The sequence below is a fragment of the Propithecus coquereli genome, unplaced genomic scaffold (genome assembly GCF_000956105.1).
Source record: "Propithecus coquereli isolate 6110/MARCELLA unplaced genomic scaffold, Pcoq_1.0 Scaffold236, whole genome shotgun sequence".
Lineage (NCBI taxonomy): Eukaryota > Metazoa > Chordata > Mammalia > Primates > Indriidae > Propithecus > Propithecus coquereli.
This window is the reverse complement of record NW_012147908.1, coordinates 3181637-3207180: the sequence shown is the minus strand read 5'-3', so window position 1 is coordinate 3207180 and position 25544 is coordinate 3181637. Positions and strand designations below refer to the sequence as shown.

Below are 25544 nucleotides of genomic sequence, written 5' to 3'. Positions count from 1 at the left end.
AAAAAAAAAAAAAAATCTTGTTACAAGTCATAGTAAATTCTGAGAAGAAGAGAGCAATGTGAGTGTAGTGGGGAGAGAAATCAGGGTGATTTCTAAAAGGAGGTGACATTTAAGCTGAGGCTATGAGAAGTACTAGACAATTTATATTCCCTCTACCCACCCAGACCCCAGGCCATATGCTGGCCCTGAAGCATAATTCACTGCAGAATCCACTGTTGAACCTGGAAGCCCTACCAGTTGCCTCTCATGCTCTTTGAAGTGAGCACCTTGCCCCTGCCTCAAGTCCTTTCTCATCAAACGAGAGGCTTAGTGGCCAGCAACATATGTGGGAGCTCTTGGAGAGATGGGGGAGAAGCCTCAGGATCTCTCTGTCTCTCTCTCTGCTTCCTTAGTTAACTTGTGAGGCATGGGACCAATATGTCTCATTCAGCAGCTCTAAAGTGGCCAGGATGAAACAGGCGTCAGGGACCAGTCCAGCAACTTCAACCTCCCTTCTTCATTCACTCAGCAAACGGTTAGTAAGCACCTTCTGTAGGCCAGGCAGTGTTCTAGGTATGGGAGACATAAAACAGATACAGTCCCTGTCCTCAAGGAGTTTACAGAGTGTTGAGGGAGACAAATATTAACCAAATAATCACAAAAACAAATGTAAGATTGCAGCTATCATAAGTGCTACAAAGAGCAGCAGTATCTGCCGGTTAGAGCATATAAGAGGGATTTGATCTAATCAGGGGACAGGAGGACATGCAGGAGGAAATGAGGTTGTGCTGAGATCTGAAGGAGGAATACAAATTTACTAGCTGAAGAGAAGGAAGAGTATCCCAGGGGGAGGGACAAGCATATGCAAAAGCCCCTTGGTGAGGCTTTCCAGGATCAACAGAATGATGGTGTTTTCACTTTGCTGTCATTTGATGAGTAAACTGGAGAGAGGAGATGAAGAGGGGAGATTTCTCTTATTCAGTCTAGCCCCACTTCCAGCCCTCCACTGCTTCTCTGCCCCACCTCCTCCCCACATCTTGCCCCCACCCCCCAGCCTAATCTAGGCAGGCACACTGGATTCGCAGCAGGGGTAGTGTTGAGTTCTTCAGTAAACCTGGTTCAAGTTCAAGCCAGGGCTGGGTCACACTGACTGGACAAAAGGGGGAAAAGATTCACTTTCTGAAGTCCCTGCCTACCACGTGCTCCTCCTCCCCACCACTATCCCTTCTCAGGTCATCCTTTTGGCTTCTGATTCCAGTAGCCGTTGTCCTAAGCTCTGAGTCCAACAACCCATTTCTCCTTCCCTAACCCAGCCCGCCCTGCAGCTGTTCTCAGCCTCTGCATGAAGGAAAGAGTCTCCATTTGGCTTCCCCTGGTCCCCAGCCTGTTCTCCTTTGATGGCTCCACACAGCCATTCCCCGACTCTGGATCCCCGTCCATTCCTCCTCCTCTGAAAGGCACTATCCCTGCTCTCTCTCAGTTTGGGCAGTCATTCAACAAATAGCCACTTAATTTTTTTCTGCTTATAAAATAATACATGCTCATTATAGAAACATGAGAAATAGGCCAGGCTCAGTGGCTCACGCCTGTGATCCTAGCACTCTGGGAGGCCGAGGTGGGAGGATCACTTGAGGTCAGGAGTTAGGGACAAGCCTGAGCAAACTAGCAGGACCCCCACTCTACAAAAACCTTTTAAAAATTAGCCAAGTGTGGTGACGCGAGCCTGTAGTCCTAGCTGTGCGGGAGGCTGACGTGGGAGAATCTCTTGACCCGAGGAGTTCAAGGTTGCAATGAGCTATGATGACACCACTCACTCTGGCCCAAGCAACAGAGTAAGACCCTGTAAAAAAATAAGAAAGAAATAGAAAACAGTTTTTAAAGAAAAACCACCTATCATTTTATAACCTAGGGACTACCACCAACTTTTTATTTAATATGAAAAATTTCAAATACATACAAGAGTAGAGGGAAGGATATAATGAACCAGCATGATCCTGCTACCCACTTTCACCTAACACCCTAGCTTGCTTCACTTATATCCTCAGCTTCACGTCCCCCTTGGATTATTTTTAAACAAATCTCAGACATCATATAATTTCATCTGGGTCTTCACTATCTTTAGCAGAGGAGGCTTTTATAAGGTCCACATTTTGTCTTTGGTTGAATGTCTCCTATGTCTCCTAAGATCTTTTGATGTAAAACTTTCCCCTCCATCTTTCATATTCACAATTTATTCATTCACTCACTAACATTTTCATGTGTTTCTTTCTAAACTTTTTTCTTTGTGTGGTCAAACAACATGCACAGGCTTCTTTTTTAAAAAAATCTGATTTACCTAAATCGATTATTCACAAACTTGTTCACACTTTTATGTGACACTTTATAAACACATCAAGAATTTTTATTCCCAGTCAACTGGTATATTTCTTACCAGTTTTTATTAATAGTAATTGAGGTCACACTGTCCATCAGTATTGTAGCCTGTTACTTTCCTCTTTGCAATGTATCACAAGAATTTCCCCATGTTGTTAAAAATTCTTCAAAAATCTTTTCATTGGTGCATTATAGCCCCTCACATGAACATATATATATATACATATTTTTTAAATGCTAATAGGCTTTTACTACATTTAAAAAAATGCACATGCATTTACATTTTAACATAATTAAATCCAGGCTGTTGTCAGGGTGACTTTCCCAGATTTCTGACTTTTTTTAAACATGATGCAGGGAATATTTTATTATAGCCCAGCCTATGGGATACTCCTTCACACACACACACACCAGTGTACCAGGTTACCAGCTCCATAGGGCAAGAACTGCATCTATCATCCCTTAAATCCCAGGGCCTGTCATAGACACTGGCACATAGTGGGTGCTTAGAAAATGCTCAACTAAATGTAGTTTGTCTCCTCCATTTTTAACTTTTCACTATTCCCCAAACCCTGGAAGAGTCCCCTATAGGGGCCACTGCTGAAGCCCGGTATGTTGTTATGTATAAGATCGTAGACTCTGCAGTCATGTTAGCCCATTTTCAGGTTGCAGCTCTGTTGGTTACCAGCTGTGAGACTTTGGTAAAGTCTCTCGACCTCTCTGAGCCCTGATTTCACGTGCTGGAAATAGAGATAATCATAACACTTATTTGCAGGGTGGTTCTGAGAAGGAAATAGACAATAAATATATTACCCAGTCAGCCCAGTACCCAGAGAATAGGGAACCCTCAGTAAGTGGTTAACAAAGAAGCCTTTCCTCCTCCACTCACCTCTTACCCAGCTTCAAAGAGCTGGCATCCTGCCCACCTATTTGGCCTCCCACCTTCAACCATTTCCCAGATTTCCCAGGACTCTTCCGTTTTTCTTTTTCTTGTTTTTTTTGTTTTGTTTTGTTTTTGTTTTTGACACAGAGTCTTGCTCTGTCACCCTGGCTACAGTGAGTGGTGTCACCATAGCTCACAGCAACCTCAGACTCCTGGGCTCAAGCAATCCTCCTGCCTCAGCCTCCTGAGTAGCTGGGACTACAGGTGTGCGCCATGACGCCTGGCTAATTTTTCTATTTTTAGTAGAGACAGGGTCTTGCTCTTGCTCAGGCTGGTCTCCAACTCCTGACCTCAAGCAATCCTCCCACCTTAGCTTCCCAGAATGCTAAGAATACAGGCGTGAGCCACCTAGAGCCCGCCTTCACAGGGCACCCTCCTGACCTGTGGCATCTGACGCTGTGGTCTCCCCCAAAACCCTACAGCTCTCCTCCCTGCTGCCTCACCCCCTCTTGTCTGCTCTCGCCACTTCATCCCCATTAGGCCCCTTTACCTGGATCTGAGACCACCTGCCTGGGCCAAGGAGAGAGCTCAGTGAGGCTGGAGGTCAGGACTCGTGGATTTCCATGGAGACAAAGACGGCTGAGGCCCCATCCCTCGGCTCCTGTTCTCCCAGAGGAACCCCAGCCTCAGCCCTTTCACAGAGGGAAGAGCAATCTTTAAATACTTACATTCGATCAGAACAACCCCCTTTTTAAACACTCAGAAGCTTCCCAGAGCTCTTAGAATGAGACCAGAATAACCACCTCCCCTGTGACAGCCATAATGACTTTCTCTTCGTCCTTTGAATTCACAAAGTTCCCTCCAGCCTCAGAGGCTTGGGCTACTCCCTCTACTTGGAGAGCTCGCCCCAACAACAATACACCTGTCCTAAGTAGCTTAATTTCACACCTCAGCTTTTTATTTTGAAATGTTTCAAACCTATGTAAAAGTTGAAAGAACAGTATGATAAACATTTGAATACATACTCTTTACTGTTTCTTCATGGATTTGCCAATTGTTAATATTTTGCATGTTTTATCTTTGTCTCTCTCTCTCTACACATACACACATGCACACATATTTTTTGAACCATTTGAAAGTGAGTTGTGCACATCATAACATTTGAAATATTTCCGTATGTGTCTCCTAAGAACAATAACATTCTCCTATATAACTACAAAGAAATTATCACATTTGAGGAATTTAACATTAATACAATAATATACTAGCAGATTTTCATAAATATTCCCAATGTCTCATTTTGGCCGGGTGCGGTGGCTCATGCTTGTAATCCTAGCACTCTGGGAGGCTGACGGGGGAGGATCGCTTGAGCTCAGGAGTTAGAGACCACCCTGCGCAAGCATGAGACCACCGTCTCTACTAAAAATAGTAAAAATTAGCCGGGTGTGGTGTTGCACACCTGTAGTCCCAGCTACTCAGGAGGCTGAGGCAGGAGGATTAGCTTGAGCCCAGGAGTTTGAGGTTGCTGTGAGCTAGGATGATGCCACGGCACTCTAGCCTGGGTGATAGAGTGAGACTCTGTCTCAAATAAAAAAAAAACATATAACATGTCATTTTAACCTGTTTTGTTGTTGTTTTAATCCAGACTTCAATCAGAGAAGCATCAATTGCATTTGATTGCCATGTCTCTTTCCTCTCCTTTAATCTACAACAACCTCCCTACCTTTGTGTGTGTGTGTGTGTGTGTGTGTGTGTGTGTGTGTGTGACATAAATATTTTCTAAAGAGTCCAGGCCAATTGTCTTTTAAATTGTGCCACAGTCTGGATTTGCTGATTATTTTCTCCTAGTTAGAGTCATGTAAAGCAGCCTTGGTAAGAGCACTCCATGCGTCTACTTCTCACTGCCTCACAGCAGGAATCGTTTAATGTTGGTTTGTCCCATTGTCAATGATGCTAAATTTGTTCATATGGTGAAAGCCGTGTCCCCAGATCTCTCCATCATAATGATATTTTTAAATATTTGGGATTCATAAATAATCTGTGGATAATACTTTCGGACATGTGGCAACCCTTCATGCAATTTTAGTATTTACTGATGATCCTTGCCTGGATCTGTTTTCACATCGGTAGTTACAAAGTGGTGATTTTCTCTCATTCCTTCCACATTTATTTGCTGGCATTCTCCTGCAGATCACCTGGATAAGTTCTTCAGATTTAAATTCACTGTCTTGTCCTCAGGAAGCCTAGACTGACTGAGCTCCCTAACCCCGAGCAGGACTCTCCTCACACCCCCTTTTAGCCTCTGCTCTTGGGCTCCATAGGACTTGTCACAATTGCTATTAATTTATTGTGTAATTATTTAATATCGGCCTCTCCGTGTGCACCATGAGCACCATGGAGACATTTGTGTCATGTTCACAGCTGTAGCCCGAGCACCTAGCCCAGTGTGTGGTATACAGTAATTACTCCACAAATACTTGATGAATAAATGGATGCAGAATTCAAACTCTTCCCACTTTGGGGAAGGAGGAATGAGATTCCTGCTTTCCCTTCCAAACGTAACTTTATGTTTGCTGTGACGGTGTAGAGGTCACACACAGCAGCTGTGTGCTCTGTTCCGAGTCTTAGACTTAGTCCAGCTACTTGGATATCAGGAGATCAGGAGATCGCAGATTAGGAGAAATCTTAGGCAGGGACAGACCTTAGAAAAATTGTGAAGAAATTCTCGATTGTGAGTGTTTACGTGTGCTCACACACACACATACACACGCACACGCACGAACACACACACACGCGCACGCACACACACAAAAACACACACACAAACACACACATACTTTCATGCCTTCAAAGCCTGCCCTGCAGCCTTTCCCGTGGTGCTTAACTGTCTTCACTGGCGTCTTCCTGCTCATTCAGGCAACAAATATTTATTGAGGAACTTCTCTGTGCCAGATGGTGCCCACAGTTATCTAATGGGCAGACTGTGTGTGTGCCAGGGCTGCTTCCCCCTCCTCCTGCAAATTGAAGTAATTTTCCTTTTTGAAAATTAAAAAAAACAAATTATGGTAATTGTGACTGTGGGCCAGGCATGGTGGTGCACACCTATAATCCCAGCTAGTGGGAAGGCTGAGGTGAGATGATCGCTTGAGCCCAGGAGTTCGAGGCTGCAGTGAGCTATGATTGCACCACTGCACTCTACCCTGGGTGACAGAGCGAGACCCTGTCTCAAAAAAAGGGAAAAGAAAAGAAGGAAAAAAGAAAAAGAAGAAAAAGAAAAAAGAAATTGTTACTAAGGGGAAAATCCTAGTTGAGTTGAAATTCCCCTTAGGATTCTCTTATAGTTTAGTATTTTTTAAACTTATGATCATTTCATTGTTTTATTTTTAGTGCTCAGAGCCTCTAAAAGTCTCAGTTAGGTCCAGGTGCCAGGCCTGTGCTAGGTGCTTCAGTAGGAAGCAGGCAGACACAGGCCCTGCCTCACAGAGGTCAATGTGGGGGAGGAGCAGACAGATACAACAGCAGCCACAATGTGACTAGTGCCACCAAGGGGCAGCCACTGGGGTGGGAGCACAGCGCAGGCACCTGGCCCAGCCTGGGTGGGTTTGGGGATCCACTCTGATAAATTTTAGTCATGCGACCAAGGCACAGGTGGAGGGGTTGGCATTACAGGGAACACCAGCTGCCCAGGAATCACAGCAACAGGGAGCTTAAGGAATAGGGAAGTGCCTCAGAAAAGGTTTGATGAATGAATGTTTGCAAGTGGGTCTGGGGTGTTCTTGTAAAATAGGATGGGCAGGTTCTGATATGCCCATGAATTTTACTCTGAGGACTTAGGAAGCCACTGAAGTGATCAGACTTGGGTTTTAGACATTTCTTTCTTCCTGCTCCAAGGTCTCTTGGGGCCTCCTACATCTTCCTTTAGGTTCTTTCTGGGTTCCCACCTTTTCCTCTAGCTCTGGAACATTCTCCCCCATTTCCTACCTTCACAGTCCTCAGGGGAGGGTCTGATCTCCCTCACTGTGACAGAAAGCCACGCTCTCTCATGGGGACTGGGGGTGTGCAGTGTATTAAATGCATCTGAAACAGTAGAGAGCTGGGTTTGGGGGCTGACTTGTGGGGATCTGGCTTCTGAGGACTATATAAGCACCTCCCGCCTTGCAGAAGGGAGCAGGTCTTGGGCACGGGGTAAGCATAGGGTACTAGATTTGGGAGCCCTGGGAGGGGACAGGAGGGGTACGAGCTGTGCTGGCCTGGGAGACTGTGCTCACCATCCCACTCTCTCCCCAGCTCCCAAAATGGCGATGACACCGGCACCTGGCCCAACAACCAGTTTGACACAGAGATGCTGCAAGCCATGATCTTGGCCTCTGCCAGTGGTAAGTGGAGCCGATGTGTGGGATGGCAGACCTGGGGCCCTGGAGTGCCTCCCGTAGCCACCATGCCCGGAGACTGGATGCCAACCCGTAAAGTTTCTCAAGATCTTTCAGCTGTTCTGAAAGGACCTGTGATGCCAGGACATAAAGCCAGGTTAAGGGACAGCAGAGGGCTTGGGTGTTGCAGGATGCCCAAAGGGGAGCGAACAAGGAAAGATCCATAAGGAGATGGAGGGAGTAATGGTTACAAGTCTAGCTCTGGAAGGGGACAGCATAGGTCAGGTCCTGGCTCTGCCACTTACTATCCTTGTGACTTTGATCAATTTGCTCAATGTCTCTAAACCTCAGTTTCCTCAGCCCAGAAAATGGGGACAGTGACCCCAAAGGGTTGTTGTGAGGATTAAATGAGATGATACCATAGAGCCAAGAGTACCGGGCCTGGCACGCACAGGCCCTCATGCAGTGAAAATGGGTGTGGATATTTCCAGCAGGGAGAACACACTCTGGTTATTGGAGACTCCTTCTCTTTTTGCAGCCCGACCTCCAGAGCAGGATTTTGGTTTTCCCACAGGTTAGCAAAGAGCCTCCCGTGTAATAGAAAGTCAGTCAGTGATTTCTGTCCCTGAAGAGTCACAAGGGTCCTGAGGGGAAGTGAAACATTATCATTAGTACTGACAAGCACAGGCTTTGGAGGCAGGCCAGTCTGGATTCAAATCCTGGTGCCACCAGTTGGCTATGAGTCCTTAGGTAAGTGAATAAGCCTCGGTTTCACTTACTATGAAATGGGCACAATATTAACAGATCTCATGGTGGTGTTGTGAGGGCCAAATGTACAGCCCTCAGCAAGGATTGGCAGAGAGGAAGGGCACAGTACATAGTGGATATAATTAATTATTATCTTTATTGACCTATGAGGGTGGAAGGCAGAGGTACAATAATGCCTATTAATAAGGACTGGTTTCTGGAGCAGCAAATCCTGGGTTTATAGAGAGGCTGGCAGAGGATCAAGGCATTGGCCTTACAGAGTGAAGGAGAGCCCTGCTCTCCAGGTAAAATCACAGTAATCACTATAACCACGCTCCGGCACATGCTAAACAAACTTTGTGGGCCTAGAGTCAGTTAATCCTCTTAACAGCTCTGCAAGGCAGATCTCATTACTTACATTTGACAGATGAGAGAACTGAGAAGTCACTTGCCCCTGGCGCCCGGTTTTTAGCAGTAGAGCTAGGATCCTAACCCAGCTCCACTCCCAATTTCATGCCCTTTTCTATGACAATGACCATGGCTGCTTTTAGATCCAGCCTCAGTTTCCCTTTTAGCTTCCTAGGTCTAGAGGCTGAACTCCTCCTAATGCCCTACATTATTCTCCCAGATCAGGGTTACCAGAAAAAATACAAGATTCCCAATTAAATTTTAATTTCAGATTAACAGCAGGGACTATTTTAGCATAAGTGGGTTTCAAATGTTGCATGAGACACACTGTAATAAAAAGATTACTCATCATTTACCTGAAATTCAAATTTAACTGGGCACCCTGTCTTTTTATTTGCTAACTTTGGCAACCCTAACCGGAACGTCTGTGAGGTTAAGTGGGGCCGGCCTGTGGCTGATGAAAGGCCAGAAGAAGGGCAAGTGGCCGGGGCCGCCAGCCTTCTGGGGCACAGCCGTTCCAGGTCCATGGGGTTGCGAGTCTAGAGAGGCCAGATACTGAATTTGAATGAGGCAGGTGGCCGGGTCTGGGGAGATGCCAAGTGGGGCTCTCGAGGGAAGTAAACAGGTATATTTAGCTGTTGTGGTCTTGCGCCCTAAGGCCAGGAAGCAGGCTTTTTAGCCTAAAGCCAGATGTTAAAAACAGAAATAGAATCAGTATTTATGGCCAAAAACCCTCTCAGCAGGTCCCCCTGGAACAGGGGTCACGAGGTTGGCTCTCCTCCCCTGTCAGGGCTCCACCCTTCTGGCCACACAGGGCCTGACCTAGGTCCAAGCCTGGGCCCCGGGGAGTGGCCCCTCGGGGTGGAGGTGGTGGGTCAGGCCCTGCTCACTTTCACTTCACGCCTGCTTTCTAGCCCTGGACCCAGAGAGGTTCCTGGAGTCCAGCCCAGCCAGGCCTGTGGGGCTGCTGAGGGGGGTGAGAGGGAGAGCGAGAGCCAGCCACACATGGGAGGCTTTTTAAATAAACATTTGGGGGGAGGTACGCTCTCAAGGAGGCTGCGGTTTGCAGCTCAACCAGCTCTGGTCTAGCTTAACCGGGCCTCCCTGGGCTACTCTGGAGATGCTGCCTGGCCCTGGGCTGGGGTGGGCTGGAGGGACGGGGGTGGGAGAGGTAAAGGAGCTGGGAGCTGAGTTTCCCTGAGTAGAGGCTGGAACGGGTGAGGAGGCGAGCATCAACCCCGCCTCCTCCAGACCAGAAGAGGCCCAGGTTCTTGCCGCTCTTCTAAATCTGTTTCTCCTTGGACCAAGAGAAAATCCGGGTCGTTCCCCAACGCGGGCCTTGCAGGGAGGCGGGTATAGAGGGAGGGGCCGCTGGAGAACTGATTCTACAGAAGGTCAAGAAGATGTGGCAATCGGTGTGTAACAGAAAGAGACTGACGCTGGTCTCTGTCTGGTCAGCCATGCTACTAAGGAGCTCTATGACCTAGGCCAAGGTCCTGCATCACTCAGGCCTCAGTTTCCCTTCAGATCTGTGAATCTGAGAGGAAGAGGTTGGATTGCCACATCTTCTCGCCCTCCTGGTCCAGCCCAGCTTGACGGCACCCCACGAGGTGGGCAGGGGCTGGCTTTGTCTTGGGTGCATGTAGGACGAGGGCGGCCCGGCTTCTAGTTACTCAGTCGAACCCTTCCTATGTTCCTATGTTTCGGTTTCTCCCGCGTCTCTCCTCATTCTCTTCTGCGTGCACGAGTGTGAATACGAGACCACCCCCGCCCCCTCTCTTTCCCTGGCGCCTCTGCAGTCCCCTCTCCAGCCCCTAAATCACTCCGGAATCCCGGCTCTTTGAAGCCAGATCTGGGCCCCCTCCCCTCGCCCCTTCCATTCCCGGGCAGCTGAGGCTGGAAGAAGCTGACGGCTGGAGGGGAGGGGGCGGGGCGGCGACCGACCCAGCTCGCTTTTGGAGTTAATTAGGGAAAACAGAGAAATGTCAGTGGGATGGAAGGGCTGAGGGCGGCCCGCCCGGGGAAGGAGAGGAGGAAGTGGGCAGCTGCTCCCTCCCTCCCAATTCCTCTTCCCCAGCCCCAGAAGGCCCCCAGCGCCAGGGATTTGGGACTTGAAGTGGAAGCCGCAGAAACCTGAGCGCCGGAGTGTGGAGGCTGAAAGACTGTCAAGACTGTCGCGCATCTCTGCCTTCTCCCCTCTGTGCCCTCCCCCTCTTATGCCGGCTTTGAAAATATTTCCTGTCTCTCTGTTTCCCAATGCCTGGTTGGTGTCCCAGGATTACTCAGCCTCTCCGGCTTTAGTCACCCTCTCTACCGCTCCCAGGGTCTAGGGTGGGGGCACAGGGAGACTGGGAGGGAAGCTCTCCTGCCCGCCTGGCCCGGACTGGCCCGAGCATTCCTGGGGCTTTAACTCTCTCGCTGCCACAGAGGGTTGCGGGCGCCAGCAGGGAGCCCTAAGGAGTCAGACTCCTGCTTCCTCCCGCCCACGCCCCACCCAGTCAGGGCGAGCGTGCGGGAGAGGCGATGGCACACTGGGTGACAGACATGCTGGAGGGTGATGACAGTGATGACGAAGGCAGCAGCAAACGTCTACTGAACACTCATCAAGTGCCTGGCACTGGATGGAGCACTGTCACAGTGAATCCTCCCACAAACCCTGCGAAGTAGGTACTGCTGTGCTTCTCCGCCTTGCACGCGCACACACATCATCTGGGGGTCTTGTTAAAACGCGGATTCTGAGAGTCTGCGTTTTGAACACGTTCCCAGGTGCTGCCGAGCTAGGGCCAGAGCGTGCCCTTCTCTGGGCCCAGTTTCTTCTGTACAGTGGGAAGTTGGGGGAGGTGCTCTCTGGTGTCACCGAGCTCTGACACCCTGAGCCTATGCCTACACTGCACTCGGGTGTCTGGTTCCCTGGATCATCATCTCCTCCGTCTCATAGAACATGGCTGCCCCCATCTTCTCCCCACCGCCCTTACCCTCACAGTAGGGATAAGGTCCAACCGGTGGTGGTGGTGACTAACTACGCCCACCAGCATAGAGTGCTTAGAGCATATCTGCTTAGAGTAGATATACCTGAGCCTGAGTCCTGCTCTAACAGAGACTGTCTGGCTTGGCCTTGGGCTAGTCTTTTACCTTCTCTACACCTTGGTTCCCTCATGCATAAAATGGGGATAATAATACCACATACCTCACTGGGTTGTGTTGAGGTTACAACTGATCGTGCAAGCCGGGCTAGGTGGGTTATGCCTGTAGTCCCAGCTCTTTGGGAGGCCGAGGTGAGAGAATCACTTAAGGCCAGGAGTTTAAGACCAGCCTGAGCAACACAGCAAGATCCCATCTCAAAAAAACATTTTTTTTTAAATTAGCCAGGTGTGGTCACTTGAGCCTGTAGTCCCAGCTACTTGGGAGGCTCACTGGAGCCCAGGAGTTCGAGACTGCAGTGAGCTGTAATCACACCACTGCACTGCAGCCTGGTGACAGAGCAAAATCCTGTCTCAAAAAAAAAAGTGATCATGAAACATCTAGAAAAGTGCTTGGCACAGAGTAGGCGGTCAAATGCAGTTATGAAATGAATGCTTAGAAGAGCACTCCCCACCTCCACCCACGCATAACGAGTAACAGAACTACTGCATACCTACTCTGTGCCAGGCGCTGGTTGGAGAAGGCTTGGAGCATGTACAAACCACGGTCACTGCCCTCCAGGAGCCCATGGTCGAGCGTGGAGGCCAAAGGCTCCCTTGGTTAGGGGAAGGATTTGAGGGCCAGTGTCTCAGCCCTGAGGGAAATACTTACTAGCGTGTTTTGAGCACTTACCACGTACCGGGCACTATTCTAGGTACCTTACGTACATTTTCTTCTTTAGCCTTCACCAAAACCTGAAGAGGTGGATACTGTTATTATCCCCATTTTGCAGATCAGAAAACTGAGGCAGCATAGGCAGGTTAGGTAGACTTGCCCAGGATCACAGTTAGTAAGAGAAAGAGCTAGGAATCAAACCTAGGCTTTCTTACTCCAGAGCCTCTTAACCTATGCCCTCATCTCCTTGTGGAGAGACGACCGAGGTGACCGCTGTTTTCGCAGTGCTCAGCATGGTCAGGGCCCAGGGTGCTTTGTAGACATTCATTAACTGCTTATGGTATGAGAGAGGGACAGTTAAGGACCCTAAGTTTAACCCCCATCTGATCTTCCTGTGTCTCCACAGAAGCTGCTGATGGAAGCTCCACCCTGGGAGGGGGCGCTGGCACCATGGGCTTGAGTGCCCGCTACGGACCCCAGTTCACCCTGCAGCATGTGCCCGACTACCGCCAGAACGTCTACATCCCTGGCAGCAATGCCACACTGACCAACGCAGCTGGCAAGCGGGATGGCAAGACCCCAGCCGGTGGCAATGGCAATAAGAAGAAGTCGGGCAAGAAGGAGAAGAAGTAATGTGGAGGCCAGGCCTAGAGCCACAGGGCAGCCTCCCTCCCCAACCAGCCCAGCTTCTCCTTACCTGTACCCAGGCCTCAGCATTCAGGGCTCACCCCCAGGATACTGCTAGGGGCCAATGCCATGCTCCCCTTGGGAAACAGAAACAAGTGCCCAGTCAACACCCCCTGTCTGTGCCCCCAGGGGGTTGAATATGCAAAGGGAGTTCTGCTGGGAACCCCCATCCAATCAATTGCTGTACCCATGGGGGTAGTGGGGTTAGTGTAGACACCAAGAACCATTTGTCACACCCCCTTTATTTACAGCTGAACTCCTCCATCTTCCAAATCAACAGGCCCATCCATCCCCTGCCTCCCTGCCCGCCCCACCCCACTCCTTCACCAGTTCCTCTCTCTCGAGTAAGGTGGTTGGGGTGTTGAGGTACCAGGTGACCTAAAAAGGCTCATAGTTCTGAAGACTTGGAAGGACATCATGACCTCTTGGCTTCTCCTTCGATTCTCAATCTTCCCCCAAAGCATGGTTTGGTCCAGTCCCTTCATCTCCTTCCAGACCTGAGACCAATGCTCAAGTTTTGGAGGACATGGTCATCATCCCCATGGTACTTACGCTTGCTGGATTTAGGGAGAGCATTTTGCTACCAAGCCTCTTCCCTACGCCCTGGGGACCAGTCTTTTGTTTTGTTTTGTTTTGTTTTTTATTGTTTGATGTTCCCACTGCATGCTGTGACTACCTTACTCCCTCCTCAAACAAGAGATTCCATTGCATGTTCCAAGACAGTATGGGGTGGTAAGGTAAAGAAGGGAAGTGTGTGTATGCAGATGAGGGGGATGGACAAAGCTTGACCCATAAGTTATCAGGGTCTTTCGGGAGGCTCTGCGTGTCCCCAGGGTACTGACCAGATCCTCAAATACCAGCCATAAACCAATCACCAGGCTGGACCCTCACCCCCCACAAATAGGGCTCAGCCCAGGCAGCCAGCTTTGGGCTGAGCTACTAGGACCAATGGATTTAAACTGGCATTTCAGACCAAGGAATCTCTGAGAAGGTTTAGGATCAGGTCCCCTGGAGGGGTCAGAGGGGCTTCTGTAGGTGCTGGGTACTCCAGAGGTGCCTCTGGTGGAAGCCAGCAGGGCCCCAGCAGGAAGGAAGAGCCACCTGGGCCCTTCTTAGTCCCTGGGTTGAGAAGGCAAGAAACTAGAGCAGGGACCAAGTGGACAGACAGTCTCAGCCCAGGATGGGGCTTCTCCACAGGGGCCCTGCCCTTCTCAAGCCTCGGTCCTCCACCTTGCCAGGTGCCATTTCTTCTCTGTGAAGGCCACTGCCCAGGCCCCCAGTCCGCCCCCTAGTGGCCAGAGCCTGGTTAAAGTCCCCAGTGCCTCCTTGTGCATAGAACTTCCTCTCCCCACGCCCTTCTGCCCCCGGGGTCCCGTTCCTCCAGCGGGGCTGCCAGAGAACCCCACCCCAGCCCCTACAGTAGTGTAGAGCCCTCTCCCGCTTTCGGCCGGTGTAGAATAGCCAGTAGTGTAGTGCGGTGTGCTTTTACGTGATGGCGAGTGGGCAGCGGGCGGCGGGCTCCGCGCAGCCGTCTGTCCCTGAACCTGCCTGCGGCGGCCCGTGCTGTGTTTCGTGCTGTGTCCACGCGCTGCGGCGACCCCTCCCCCGTACTGACTCCTTCTATAAGCGCTTCTCTTCGCATAGTCACGTAGCTCCCACTCCACCCTCTTCCTGTGTCTCACGCAAGTTTTATACTCTAATATTTATATGGCTTTTTTTCTTCGACAAATAATAAAAAGGTTTCTTCTGAAAGGTTGCACGTTTCCGTGTAAGAGATGGAGGCTCCCGGCATGTATGGATGAAGTGATGAGCCGAGAGGTGTGTGCTGGAAGAAGAGAGGAAGCGGGAGGCGACCACTGTGTGCGTCTGGATGTTTCCGAATGGAGGGTGTGTGACTCCAATATGGCTGTGTACCCCTGCAGTCCCGTCGTGCCATGTCACTGTGCGACGGGCCGTGACGGTGCTTGCGGATCTGCACAGCGCCGTGTGTCATCGGCTGGCGGGGCCGCTGCGGGGCGGGGTTTGCGAGCGCGGCGGCCGGCGTGCAAGTGAGCGCGCAGCCGTCTGCTCGCGGCTGTCTCCGGGCAGAAGAGGAGACCCTCGCGCGGGCGCCTGCGCGGGCGGGAAGCCCCGCAAAGAGCGCTGGGGAGGGGCAGAGACGTTCCCTAGTGCCCACCTCTCCTCGCTAAAATCACCTCCCCGAGCGCCCATGCAGGCTTCGCGGGTGGGGGATGGACTCTCCTTTGCCCGCCCCCTCCACCCCCACTGCCTAGGGGTTTGGGGAACGCCGCGGAAGGGGGACGGAGTGCGGGAGGCGATTCTCCGAGGCCAAGACTGTAGGTTGGGCCTCAGTTTCCCCATCTGGAATTCGCCTTCCCGCTTACCTCTCTGCAGCGAAGCTAAAGAAATGGGAGGGCTCATTGCTGTCTTGCGGGGGTCAAGGGGACTGAAAGGACACGCAGGAAATGAGATCGCCCGCAGACCAGCTCTCCTCCCTCCCTCTCTCGGTGCTTTTCCATTCTCTGCCGGCTCTCCCATCTCCCCGCCCCCTCCGCCTGCCTCCTCCGCGCGCGAAGCACCGAGGGATCCCGAGGTTGCTGCCGCCAGAGCAGCAGCGGGAAACACCGGCCGGCCGAGCGGGGACAGGGAGGGCGGTGGGAGGGGCGGCAGGACAGAGAAACACTGAGGCACTGGGGTTATCGGGCGGGTCAGCGAGGCTATGTGGGGCCTGTCGACACTGGGCTTCCTCCGCGGCGGAGTCTCTGAGGGCCGGGTCGCCCGTTCTGCCAGCTCCTGAAGTCTGTTGTCATGGAAACCAAACCTTCCAACTAAGCATATGGGGGTGACTTTCTTGCGTGGGAGGAAGGGTGGTGTGCGCGGTTGCTGAGCTGGAAGGTTTTGTTTCTCAGAGCCAAGCTGCGGAGGGGCGGGGTGCAGGGCGCCTGGGTTCTATTCCAGGCACGACAGCAGACTGGCAGAGCACGTGAGCAGCTGTGGTTGGTCCCCTAATTGGTATGTGTGCCTATAAAGCCCTGAGCCAGAAACGCGTGGCCTCTGGGGGAGAGGGAAAGAGGCGGCAGGCAGCCCACCCCCACCCCTCTGGCCATACTGGGGAGGCAGCTGCCCAGGCTCCAGGGCTATTTAGAAGGCTTTTATTTCTGGTCCCGGAACCTGCCCAAATGAGTTTGTGGTCCCTTCCAGGCCCCTCCCTGTCTATCCTGAGTCTGCTCGTAGCTTGCAAGGTTTCTTTGTGCAGGTCGCAAGGCACTCAGACAACTACGGTTCTAAGTGACAAGTCATCTGGAGCATGACCTTGGGCTTCTGACCTCTGCCAGGCAGGCTCAGGTTCCCAACCCAGTGAAAGCCCCTCTAGTCTGGAATGTGGTCTGTGGCCACCAAAAGAGCAGTGGGAACTGGAAAATGGGAGTCGGATGTCTCCCTCAGCAAGAGAAAGATTAAACTTATGTAGTGACATCTGGGAGCATGGGGTGGTGGGGAGTTAGGACTGAGTTCCAGAAAAGGCCCCAAGCCAAGACAGCAAAGTGAGAGCCGGGGAGCTGAACTGGGCGCCTGCATCTCTACTGAGGGCAAATAGCCCCGAGGTGAGCTCCGGGGCAGAAGCCACCATGTATCAATCATCTCTAACCCTGTGCCCAAGCATAGTGTCTGGCACCTTTAGCTTGTTTGCAACGGTTTGTCAGGTCAACCAGGGGTTTGAGGCAGGAGGAAGAGTAAAGGAGTCTAGACCAGAGTGAAAAGCAAACAGCTCTGAAACTGACAAAGGAGGCTGTGAGGCAGTACCGTTTCAATGCTTTATTAACAGTTGGAAACAAACCCAACAACTGGAGGTGATGACATCCCAGAAGTCCAAGAGGTGAGGGAAATAGATTTGCATTTTGTACCCCCCTTTTTATTAAATGCATCTTAGCAAAAGTAGATTAAAAAAGAAAGGGTCAAAGCCCCAGATGTCCACCAGCAGGGAGGAGGAGTGACCCAGGGGAGCAACAGGTCCCCTGCACCGGAGTCTTCCCAGGAACAGTTCAGAGGAGCTGCCCTTGCCCTTCCTAGGCAGGCTCCAGCAGCCAAAACCCCCTTCCTGGCCGCAAGGCCTCCTTGTAGTTGCCCTCAAGTTTCCTAAGCTCCCCTTGCTCTACCAACTATAATTCTGGGCCAAACCCTCACAGTGCCATTCTTTCTCCCTGGCTGGGGATGGAAAGCTGAAAGGGCCACAGGGAGGGCAAGAATATCATCCTAAGCCAGAGAAGCTGAGCTTCCTCTGGCTAGGACCACCAAACAGTTCAGTTTGCCCGCCGTTCAGAAGAGAGCGGGGGTACGGTGTGCATGGCACTTCCTGTGCCCACTTCCCCAGAGTGTCCAGTTAGCATCTGCACATTTGGCTTGATAAATTTGCTAATTTTATAAAAACTCTGTGGTCTCAGAGCTCCCGCTACTCTTAGGCCTGGCCCAGCTCAACCAGAAGAGGTTCCTCCTGCCCCAGAAATGATGCTGGGAGAGAGAATCTGCCTTGGCCTCAAGGGTCCAGAAGACTTGAGGGCCGAGGTGAAGACTCCAGGGGCATTGGGATTGAGGCCTGTGAGGAGAAACCCCAGGAACTTTGGAACTTGCCATCAAAGCCTCTTAACATTATGGATTTTCGGGAAAAGGGGAAGGAAAAGTTTTCTCTAAAAAAGATTTTTTTTTTCATACAAAAATAGATCCATTTGCAAAACAATTTCTCAGCCAGGAGGCTCCACCTCCCATTTCCTTGGAGACAGAGGGTGGGGTGTTGAGATGGTCACGATACAGCCCATAGTCCAGGCGAGAGGCACCAAAGCTCTGGGGAAGGCATGAGGAACCTTGGATTGGTAGCCTGGGGGCTAGGACAGAGGGTCCAGAGGGCACAAAGCGTGTTAGCAGGCCGGGGACAGGTCCCATACTGTCACTATGCCCCAGCTGCCTGCCACAGGCTCTGGCCTGGGCCATGGCAGAACAGGTAAGTGGTCCAGATCCTTTTGTATTGGCAGGCCTTTCCCAGGAAGGTGGAGTGAGGGCGGGATTTGCTCCCCACGTCCCTAGGAGCAGCTCCCAATGCCACAGCACTAGTAATAAATAACAATCGCCAGGAGAGGGAAGGGAAGAGCAGAGATGATAGCAGTGAAAGGAGGAATCTAGCCCAAAGGTTCATAAGCCCCATGCTGTTCTCAGGGCCAGAGAAACCACAAAAGAAAAGCACAAATCCAGCAAGATTGACCTAAGGGAAAACCTACTGCCCACTGGAAAGTCAGGGGCTGAGGAAGCAGGCCGGGCCTTATCTGAGATTAGGCCCTCTGAGTAACAGAGAGGAGACAGGGTTAAGGCAGCAAACGCGGACCCTGCTTTGGTAATACGACAGCCAGGGCTGGCTGGGTTGGGCTCAGGCCTCCCCCACACTGCCCTTTCCTTCTGGCCTCCAGGCAGCTGAAGCTGTAGGTGATGTTCGGAGAGCAGCAGGCCAGAGAGAGAGACAGGGTCAGGGTGGTGGGAGTGGCCACCCCAGAGGAATACCCCCTCGAGCCTTTAGGCACGTGCTGTAGGGCGGGCAGCCTGGGGCTCCCTTCAGGAGCTGCCACGGCCCCAGGACCCAGCTTAGCTTGCGCGGCCAACTAACTCCTTGGCTTCCTCAAGGATTGCGGGGACTGCCTCACTGTTCTTGGACATCTTGGCAGGAACAGCAGTCATGGCATCGTCCTTGGTCAGCTCCGAAGCTAGCAGAGATGTGACTGCACACCCGGCCTTCCTGTTGGCTGCAAGAGAAGACATGAGGGATCTCATCCATGGAAGGCCTAGTTTCTAATCTCTTTCAAACGCTGTAGCAGACATTCAGCCAGAAGCCATGCAGATGTGGCTGCCTTGTCCAGTTCACTGAGGCCCTTACTTTGGAGAAGGGGCAGAGATCCAACACGTGGGATATACCTTTGGGTAGCAAAGAGTTGAAGAGAGTGTGGTGCAAAAGGAGAGCAAGACTCGCGTGTGCTTCCCTGTGTGAAAACAGTACAAAGGTTTGAATACAGCTAAACAGACAGAATTGGGCGTAAGTGTTAGTTACGTGACTTAAAGAGAGATGAAGAACTCAAAGTCTATTTCTCATAATAGGGCTGTTGGAATTAAATAGACTAAAGCTCAATATATAGCATTATTTTTGTTTCCTTGATAGTTCCCAGGAAGCTCCTAGGCCAACACACTTTTCAGGCAGCCCTGGGAGGGCTGTCCCTAGCAAAAGGCGGCCTTCGGCAGGCTGCTGTGGGGACTCCCGCAAAGAGGAGTTTACTTACTGGCATCACATGTGCATCGTGCTCCCACGCGTTCCTGTAACAGAGGCCCACATGCCTAAGCTCTTTCCCACCTCTTCAAGGGTAGCAGCTGTGATACAAATGCCAAGGGCCCTACACAGTGTATAGAGTGCGTGTGTGTATGGGAGGAGAGGGTAACAAAAGGTATGTCAGGGAAGGTGGAACTGGGACCACCGATGGCTGGGAGTGGACCCCTCCAAAGAAATCTCAGCCCAATTGCCTAAGGGATTGTGAAGATCCAGTTATCAGCCCAAACAGGAAGAAAAGAACCAATCAGTCCATGAGCTTCTGTTGTAACTGCTGGGATTCATCCCCAAGGCCCTCATATTCATCTATGGAATCCAGACTTAGGGCCCCAGTATCCTCAACTGGATGGTGGCTCCTTGGGACCATGCCCATCTCAGGATGTCTGCCTCTTCCTATGCCCCAGAAGCAGCACAGAGCAACTGCACGTACACAAAGAGCTGCCTGGCATGAAAGAAGCCAGATGCAAAAGGGCATATACGTTATGATTCCATATCTATGAAATGACCAGCACAGGCAAATCCATAGAGATAGAAAGTAGATTAGTGATTGCCAGGAGCTGGGAGAGGGGAGCAGCAGAAATAATTGCTAATGGGTATGGGATTTTTCTTTTCGGGATGATGAAAATGTTCTGGAATTAGACAGTGGTGATGGTTGTACAATGTTTTGAGTATATTAAAAATCCTTGAATTGTCCAATAAAATGGTGAATTTTAGGTATGTGAATTATATCTCAATTTTTTAAAAAAGGCCAGGTGTGGTGGCTCAAGCCTGTAATCCCAGCACTTTGGGAGGCCGAGGCAGGAGGAGGATCACTTGAGGCCAGAATTTCGAGACCAGCCTGGCAACACAGTGAAACTCCATCTCTACAAAAAAATTTTAAAAATTAGCTGGGCGGCCAGGTGCGGTGGCTCACACCCATAATCCAAGCATTCTCAGAAGCCAAGGCAGGAAGATAGCCTGAGGTCAGGAGTTCCAAACCAGCCTGAGCAAGAGCGAGACCCCGTCTCTACAAAAAAATAGAAAAATTAACCCTGCATGGTGGCGCATCCCTGTAGTCTCAGCTACTGGGGAGGCTGAGGCAGGAGGATTGCTTAAGCCCGGGAGTTGGAGGTTGCAGTGACTGCTACTGCACTCTAGCCCAGGTGACAGAGTGAGAACCTGTCTCTGGAAAAAAAAAAAAAAAAAATCTCAGATCAACAATCTAACTTCATGCTTAAGGAACTAGAAAAAGAAGAGCAGACTAAACCCAAAGCTAGCAAAAGCAAGGAAATAAAAACAGAAAAATTAGCAGGGCATGGTGGTGCATGCCTGTAGTCCTAGCTTCTTGGGAGGCTAAAGCAGGAGAATCGCTTGAACCCAGGAGTTTGAGGCTGCAGTGAGCTATGATGATGCCACAGCACTCTAGCCTGGAGCAACAGAATGAGACTCTATCACAAAAAAAAAAAAAAAGTATAAAAAATTAGCTGAGCCCAGTGGTGGTATGGTGTGCGCTTAGTCTGAGATGGGAGGATCACTTCAGCCCAGGAGTTCGAGGTTACAGCGAGTATGATCGTGCCACTGCACTCCAGCCGTAAGAAGCAGGACCAGATGAAAGAGCCTAGCACTGCTACATGAAGACTACAGGACTGAGCAGCTGCGGGATATGAGCAGGAACGAAGAAGAGCCCAGAGGGGCCCGTGCTTCCTTTGGACCAGCAAAAGCTTTAGGTAGGCAGAAGCCAAATGAGATCAGAAAGCCCAAGTCTTTGCTAAGGCTGTCAGTGTTCCTGCAGAGCCATGACCCAGAGCCACTGTTTTCACCCCCGCAGAGGCTACCCACAGGTCAGGCAGGGAACACACAGCATGCCTACAGGTTACCAATTTATAAGTCTCTTCCTCCTCCTCCACCTCCTCCTCCCAGGGGCACATGGGATTATCTACCAAGAGAAAGAACAGTGAAGATCCTGACAGCCACATGGGCTTATCTAGTTACAGATCAGAGGTGTGTTACCTAACCTGTGGGGATTTCACCGAACAACTCATTAGGGTATCATAGCAGTGACTGACAGGCGAGGAAAAGGAACCCACTTGAGTAGACTATAACAGTCTACATTATATGCTTCTCCCACCTTCCTTCTTAGTCTCTCACCACCACCATCTTCCTCAGACCTGCCACGTGTCCTCTTTTCTGAATTACTCCCTTCTCTAGATTCCACTTCTCATATCCAGAAAGGTAGTGGTTTCCTATCACTTTGTTGCTCCTTTGAATTCCATCTTTAACAGTCGAGAACATTCTGGAACTACTTGTGTGTGTAACTCTAGTGGTGTGTATACTAAAGTAATTTCTGACTCCAGACCCTGGGAAAAAGAACTCTGGGCCTTCAGGGACACTTGTCTGGACAGCGCAGGAGAAATCAGCATTCAAGTGCGGCAAGTCTTAAGCTGCTTCTTTCTTTGGTTTCTTTCTCCAAACTAAGAAGATACCAGCTGTACATAATCAAGCAGCGTTTGTAGATTTTTCTAGACTCAAAAGAGCTTCTGATGCATTACAACCTTCATAAGAAGCAGGAACAGACGGTAGGTAGAGAGAAGACCAAAATTTCCCTTTTAAGCCTTGAAAGTATGTACACTAGGGAATGGACATAATGTGGCCTAAGGCCAGGGATGAGAAAGCTCTTGTTGGAACTGGCAAGAGAATCAACGGAATCCAGGCACCCTGGCTGTCACTCTGTCTCCTGTGCCACCATTATGCTGAGCAGTTTGAACAATCAAGAAAAACTAACTTCTTCCCTTCTTTCCCCAACTTGAGTGCTTAAGACTATTGAAGAGTAGTTACAGAATCAGATAAATATTTTGACTACACGGGATCAGGGGGGATCCTTAACTCTGAGAGAACAGTCCCACAGGGTCTGGGGGAAAAGGGAACTGTCTTGAGACGCTAGTCAAACTTTTCTGAGGCCAGATTCCCAGAAGTTAGGGGTGGGCTAGGATAAAAAACCCAGCAAAATAACCATATAACACTAGTGTAGCTGAATTTTAAAAAGGTTAATGACTTGGAAAAAGACCTTTATTAAAACACAGGCTAGGAATTATTACTAAAGAGGTAGCGCTCCTGTTAATAAGCTTCCTTAGGGAAGAGGAAACTAGGACAGATGGGACGATCATTACCATCCTAAATAAATTATTGTCTAAAACTCATCTAATTATACTTCTTGTCCTATTTTTACAAAAGTGGGGGGAGAATAAGTAGTGGTACAGGAAACGTTCTTATCAACCTTCTCAGACAGGCAGTCATCAGAAAACCTCTCTGAAGCGATTTCACCATGTCCAGGACTCTCACTGTAGAAGGTATGAATGAATATTTCTAGGCTGGGCACGGTGGCTCACACCTGTAATACTAGCACTTTGGGAGGCAAGTACAGGAGGACTGCTTGAGGCCAGGAATTGAGACAAGCCTGGGCCACATAGTGAGACCCTGTCTCTACAAAAAATAAAGAAAAGAAAAGCAACTGGGTGTCGTCCTAGCCACTGTAGTCCTAGCTACTCAGGAGGATTGCCTGAGCCCAGAAGTCTGAGGTTGCAGTGAGCTACGATGGTGCTATTGCATTTTAGCCTGGGCAACAGAGCAAGGCCCTGTCTCCAAAACAAAAAATTCTGGCCCACACTGAGAGGTCACTGTTATCTCCTGTTCAATCATGTAGGCTTAGCAGAAACAGCCCTGGGCTTGGATTCACAGAAGTGGGCTACAGTTCTGGCTCTATCATTAACCAGCTATGCAGACTTGGGCAAGACCTTATCTGGGTCTTAAATCCTTTTACCTATGAGCAGGTTAGATACTAATCACTAGAGGTCTTTAGACTCTTTCCAACTCTAAGGTTCTATTAGTGTAGGTGGAGCTAATAGGGAAGCTGGGAAGTGGCAGAGGAAGGAAAGGAAGAGAGAGATGAATTTCTTTCTTTTCTTGACTTTTATCCCAGTGAGCAAATGGCCTGTATACAAGAGGCCACAATTCAGACTTGGAGATAAAGTTGAGTCATTAAAACCACAAGCTGACTCAATGATGGGCCTGAAATAGTAGCTGTAATACAATCACATGGATTCTTCCCCTTGACACTCAAACCATTGTTCTCCCATACCCTGCAGATTGCAGCAGTTTACATGTTGCTTCTAATGAACCAACACTGATAGTAACTCTCCTCTTCCAACTCCTCAATGGGTCTTTGTATACTGGGTCACTCCCTCAGGTCCCCAGAGACCGGAAGATTTTAACATTCCTTTAAATTCTAGGGAAAAGGCTAGGGTCTTTGAAGAGGGACAGCTGCCTCTCTGGGAAGAAGGAGGGCTGTGAGGCAGATATGCCTAATAATGCTTCTATTTTTTTGGCTCAAAGCAATTGGCCAAGAGGAATAGTCAGAGACAGCTTAGTAAGGGGTGGAACAGCTAAGTCTAGTAGCCACAGAGGGAACTCTACAGCCGCTGGAGCCTTTGTGTTTTGAAAACGGGCTGTCTAGGCCTAGCCTCTCTCCTCTTCTCCTCTTAATCCTATTGTCACTGTACAAAAAAATATTAGAGTTGGAAGGGACCCTGGAGATCATTCTATTCCAACTCTCGTTTTATACATGAGGAAACTGAGTCCTAAAAACATTAAGTGACTTGCCTAAGGTAACATAGATGACATCAGAGCTAGATTTGACTTTGGGTCTTTTGATCCCCACCTAGTCCTACACTCTCTGCACTTCACTCTGATGCCTATCCTGTTTACGTTTCAAGCGAGGCCACATCACATCGCTTTACATGTTATGAATGTATCCAGGTCTAAAGAGCTTACCAGAATAACTAGAGATGGCTTCTCTGAGAGAGTCTCCCAGATATATTCAGGTGTGTTTAGTAAACTCAGAGCCCAGGAACGTAAGGTTACAGACTGGAGCCACTTTAAAAACATGTATTCTCATTTCACCTACTTTTCACTTTACCATCTCCTAGTATAAGTCTCCTCCTATTTCCTCTTGCACTGGGAGATAGTATTTTGACTACGTCAGGTCCTCTGCTGAATGGTTAGGTTCTAGCAAAATCCCTGTTTCTTCTGCCTGTGAGTCCTGGTTTCCTACTTGGAAAGAAGTGAAGAATGGGGTCTCCCCAGCACAGGGAAGCCACCGATGTCTGGCTGCCTGTGTCTAGGAAGCATCTGGAATTCTAGTATAGTTCCACAGGAAGAGGCTTAATAGGGAATTCCCCACCAAAGTCTGATGTAGGTTCACACTTAGCTGAAGGGGTCAAGGAAAACAGAGACACAATGTGCTTTCCTTAGGCTGGAAATGCTGAATGTGAGGCCACATCACCTTATATGGTGGGTAGGAAACAATGTTGCAAAAACCTAACGACTAAACACAAAAGTAACACAGTAAGACCAGCTGTACTCTCTACCCAAACACCTACCTATAATATTAATACTAAATGCTCTATCCCAGAGAGTTCCATACCCTTCATGCCTACTTCTCCTCCCTTTTAGAGAGCCTATACTCGGAGGATGCCAGAAAACGGATCAGAGCTGTGCCTAGGGATTTGACGGTTTAGAGAAGGTCCTAAAGTCATACAGGAGAGCCCTCAGAAGAGAATATCCCTCTGCGTATTCAGAGTATGCGTAAGACTAGGCAGCCAGCCATGACAGGTAAAACTCGTAGTGATCTACAACACTTGGGTCAGGACACTGAGTTTCTGTGGGCTAGCATGCTCTATACCCTCGGGTCCTAAGGTCCCCTTTCCAGGCCGCCACAGGTATTACAGGCCCCACAGATACCACTGTATTAATAACTAAGCACTGGCCAAAACAAGCCATACAACTCCTTCGCTTTACAATAACCTCAAAAGCTCAGGCCAGGCACAGGTGGCTCATGCCTGTAATCCCAGCACTCTGGGAGGCCAAAGTGGAAGGATCTCTTGAGGCCAAGAGTTCAAGATCAGCCTGATCA

The 25544-nt window shown here is 49.9% G+C and overlaps 2 protein-coding genes across 10 annotated transcripts in view; one reads left to right on the top strand and one right to left on the bottom strand.

Moving 5' to 3' along the window:
* Window positions 1-14994, top strand: part of LOC105811562 (protocadherin gamma-C4) — a 185587-nt gene extending 170593 nt beyond the window's left edge. For all 9 annotated transcript variants that reach the window (XM_012645812.1, XM_012645811.1, XM_012645810.1 and 6 more), the window contains exons 3-4: window positions 7523-7611; window positions 12962-14994. In XM_012645812.1, coding sequence (XP_012501266.1) covers window positions 7523-7611; window positions 12962-13188 — 316 coding nt within the window. In that variant the 3' untranslated portion in view covers window positions 13189-14994. The remainder of the gene's footprint in view (window positions 1-7522; window positions 7612-12961) is intronic.
* Window positions 14995-17942: 2948 nt separating this feature from the next.
* DIAPH1 (diaphanous-related formin 1) overlaps window positions 17943-25544 on the bottom strand; it is a 101368-nt gene continuing 93766 nt past the window's right edge. The window contains exon 28 of the mRNA XM_012645785.1: window positions 17943-19025. Coding sequence (XP_012501239.1) covers window positions 18868-19025 — 158 coding nt within the window. The 3' untranslated portion in view covers window positions 17943-18867. The remainder of the gene's footprint in view (window positions 19026-25544) is intronic.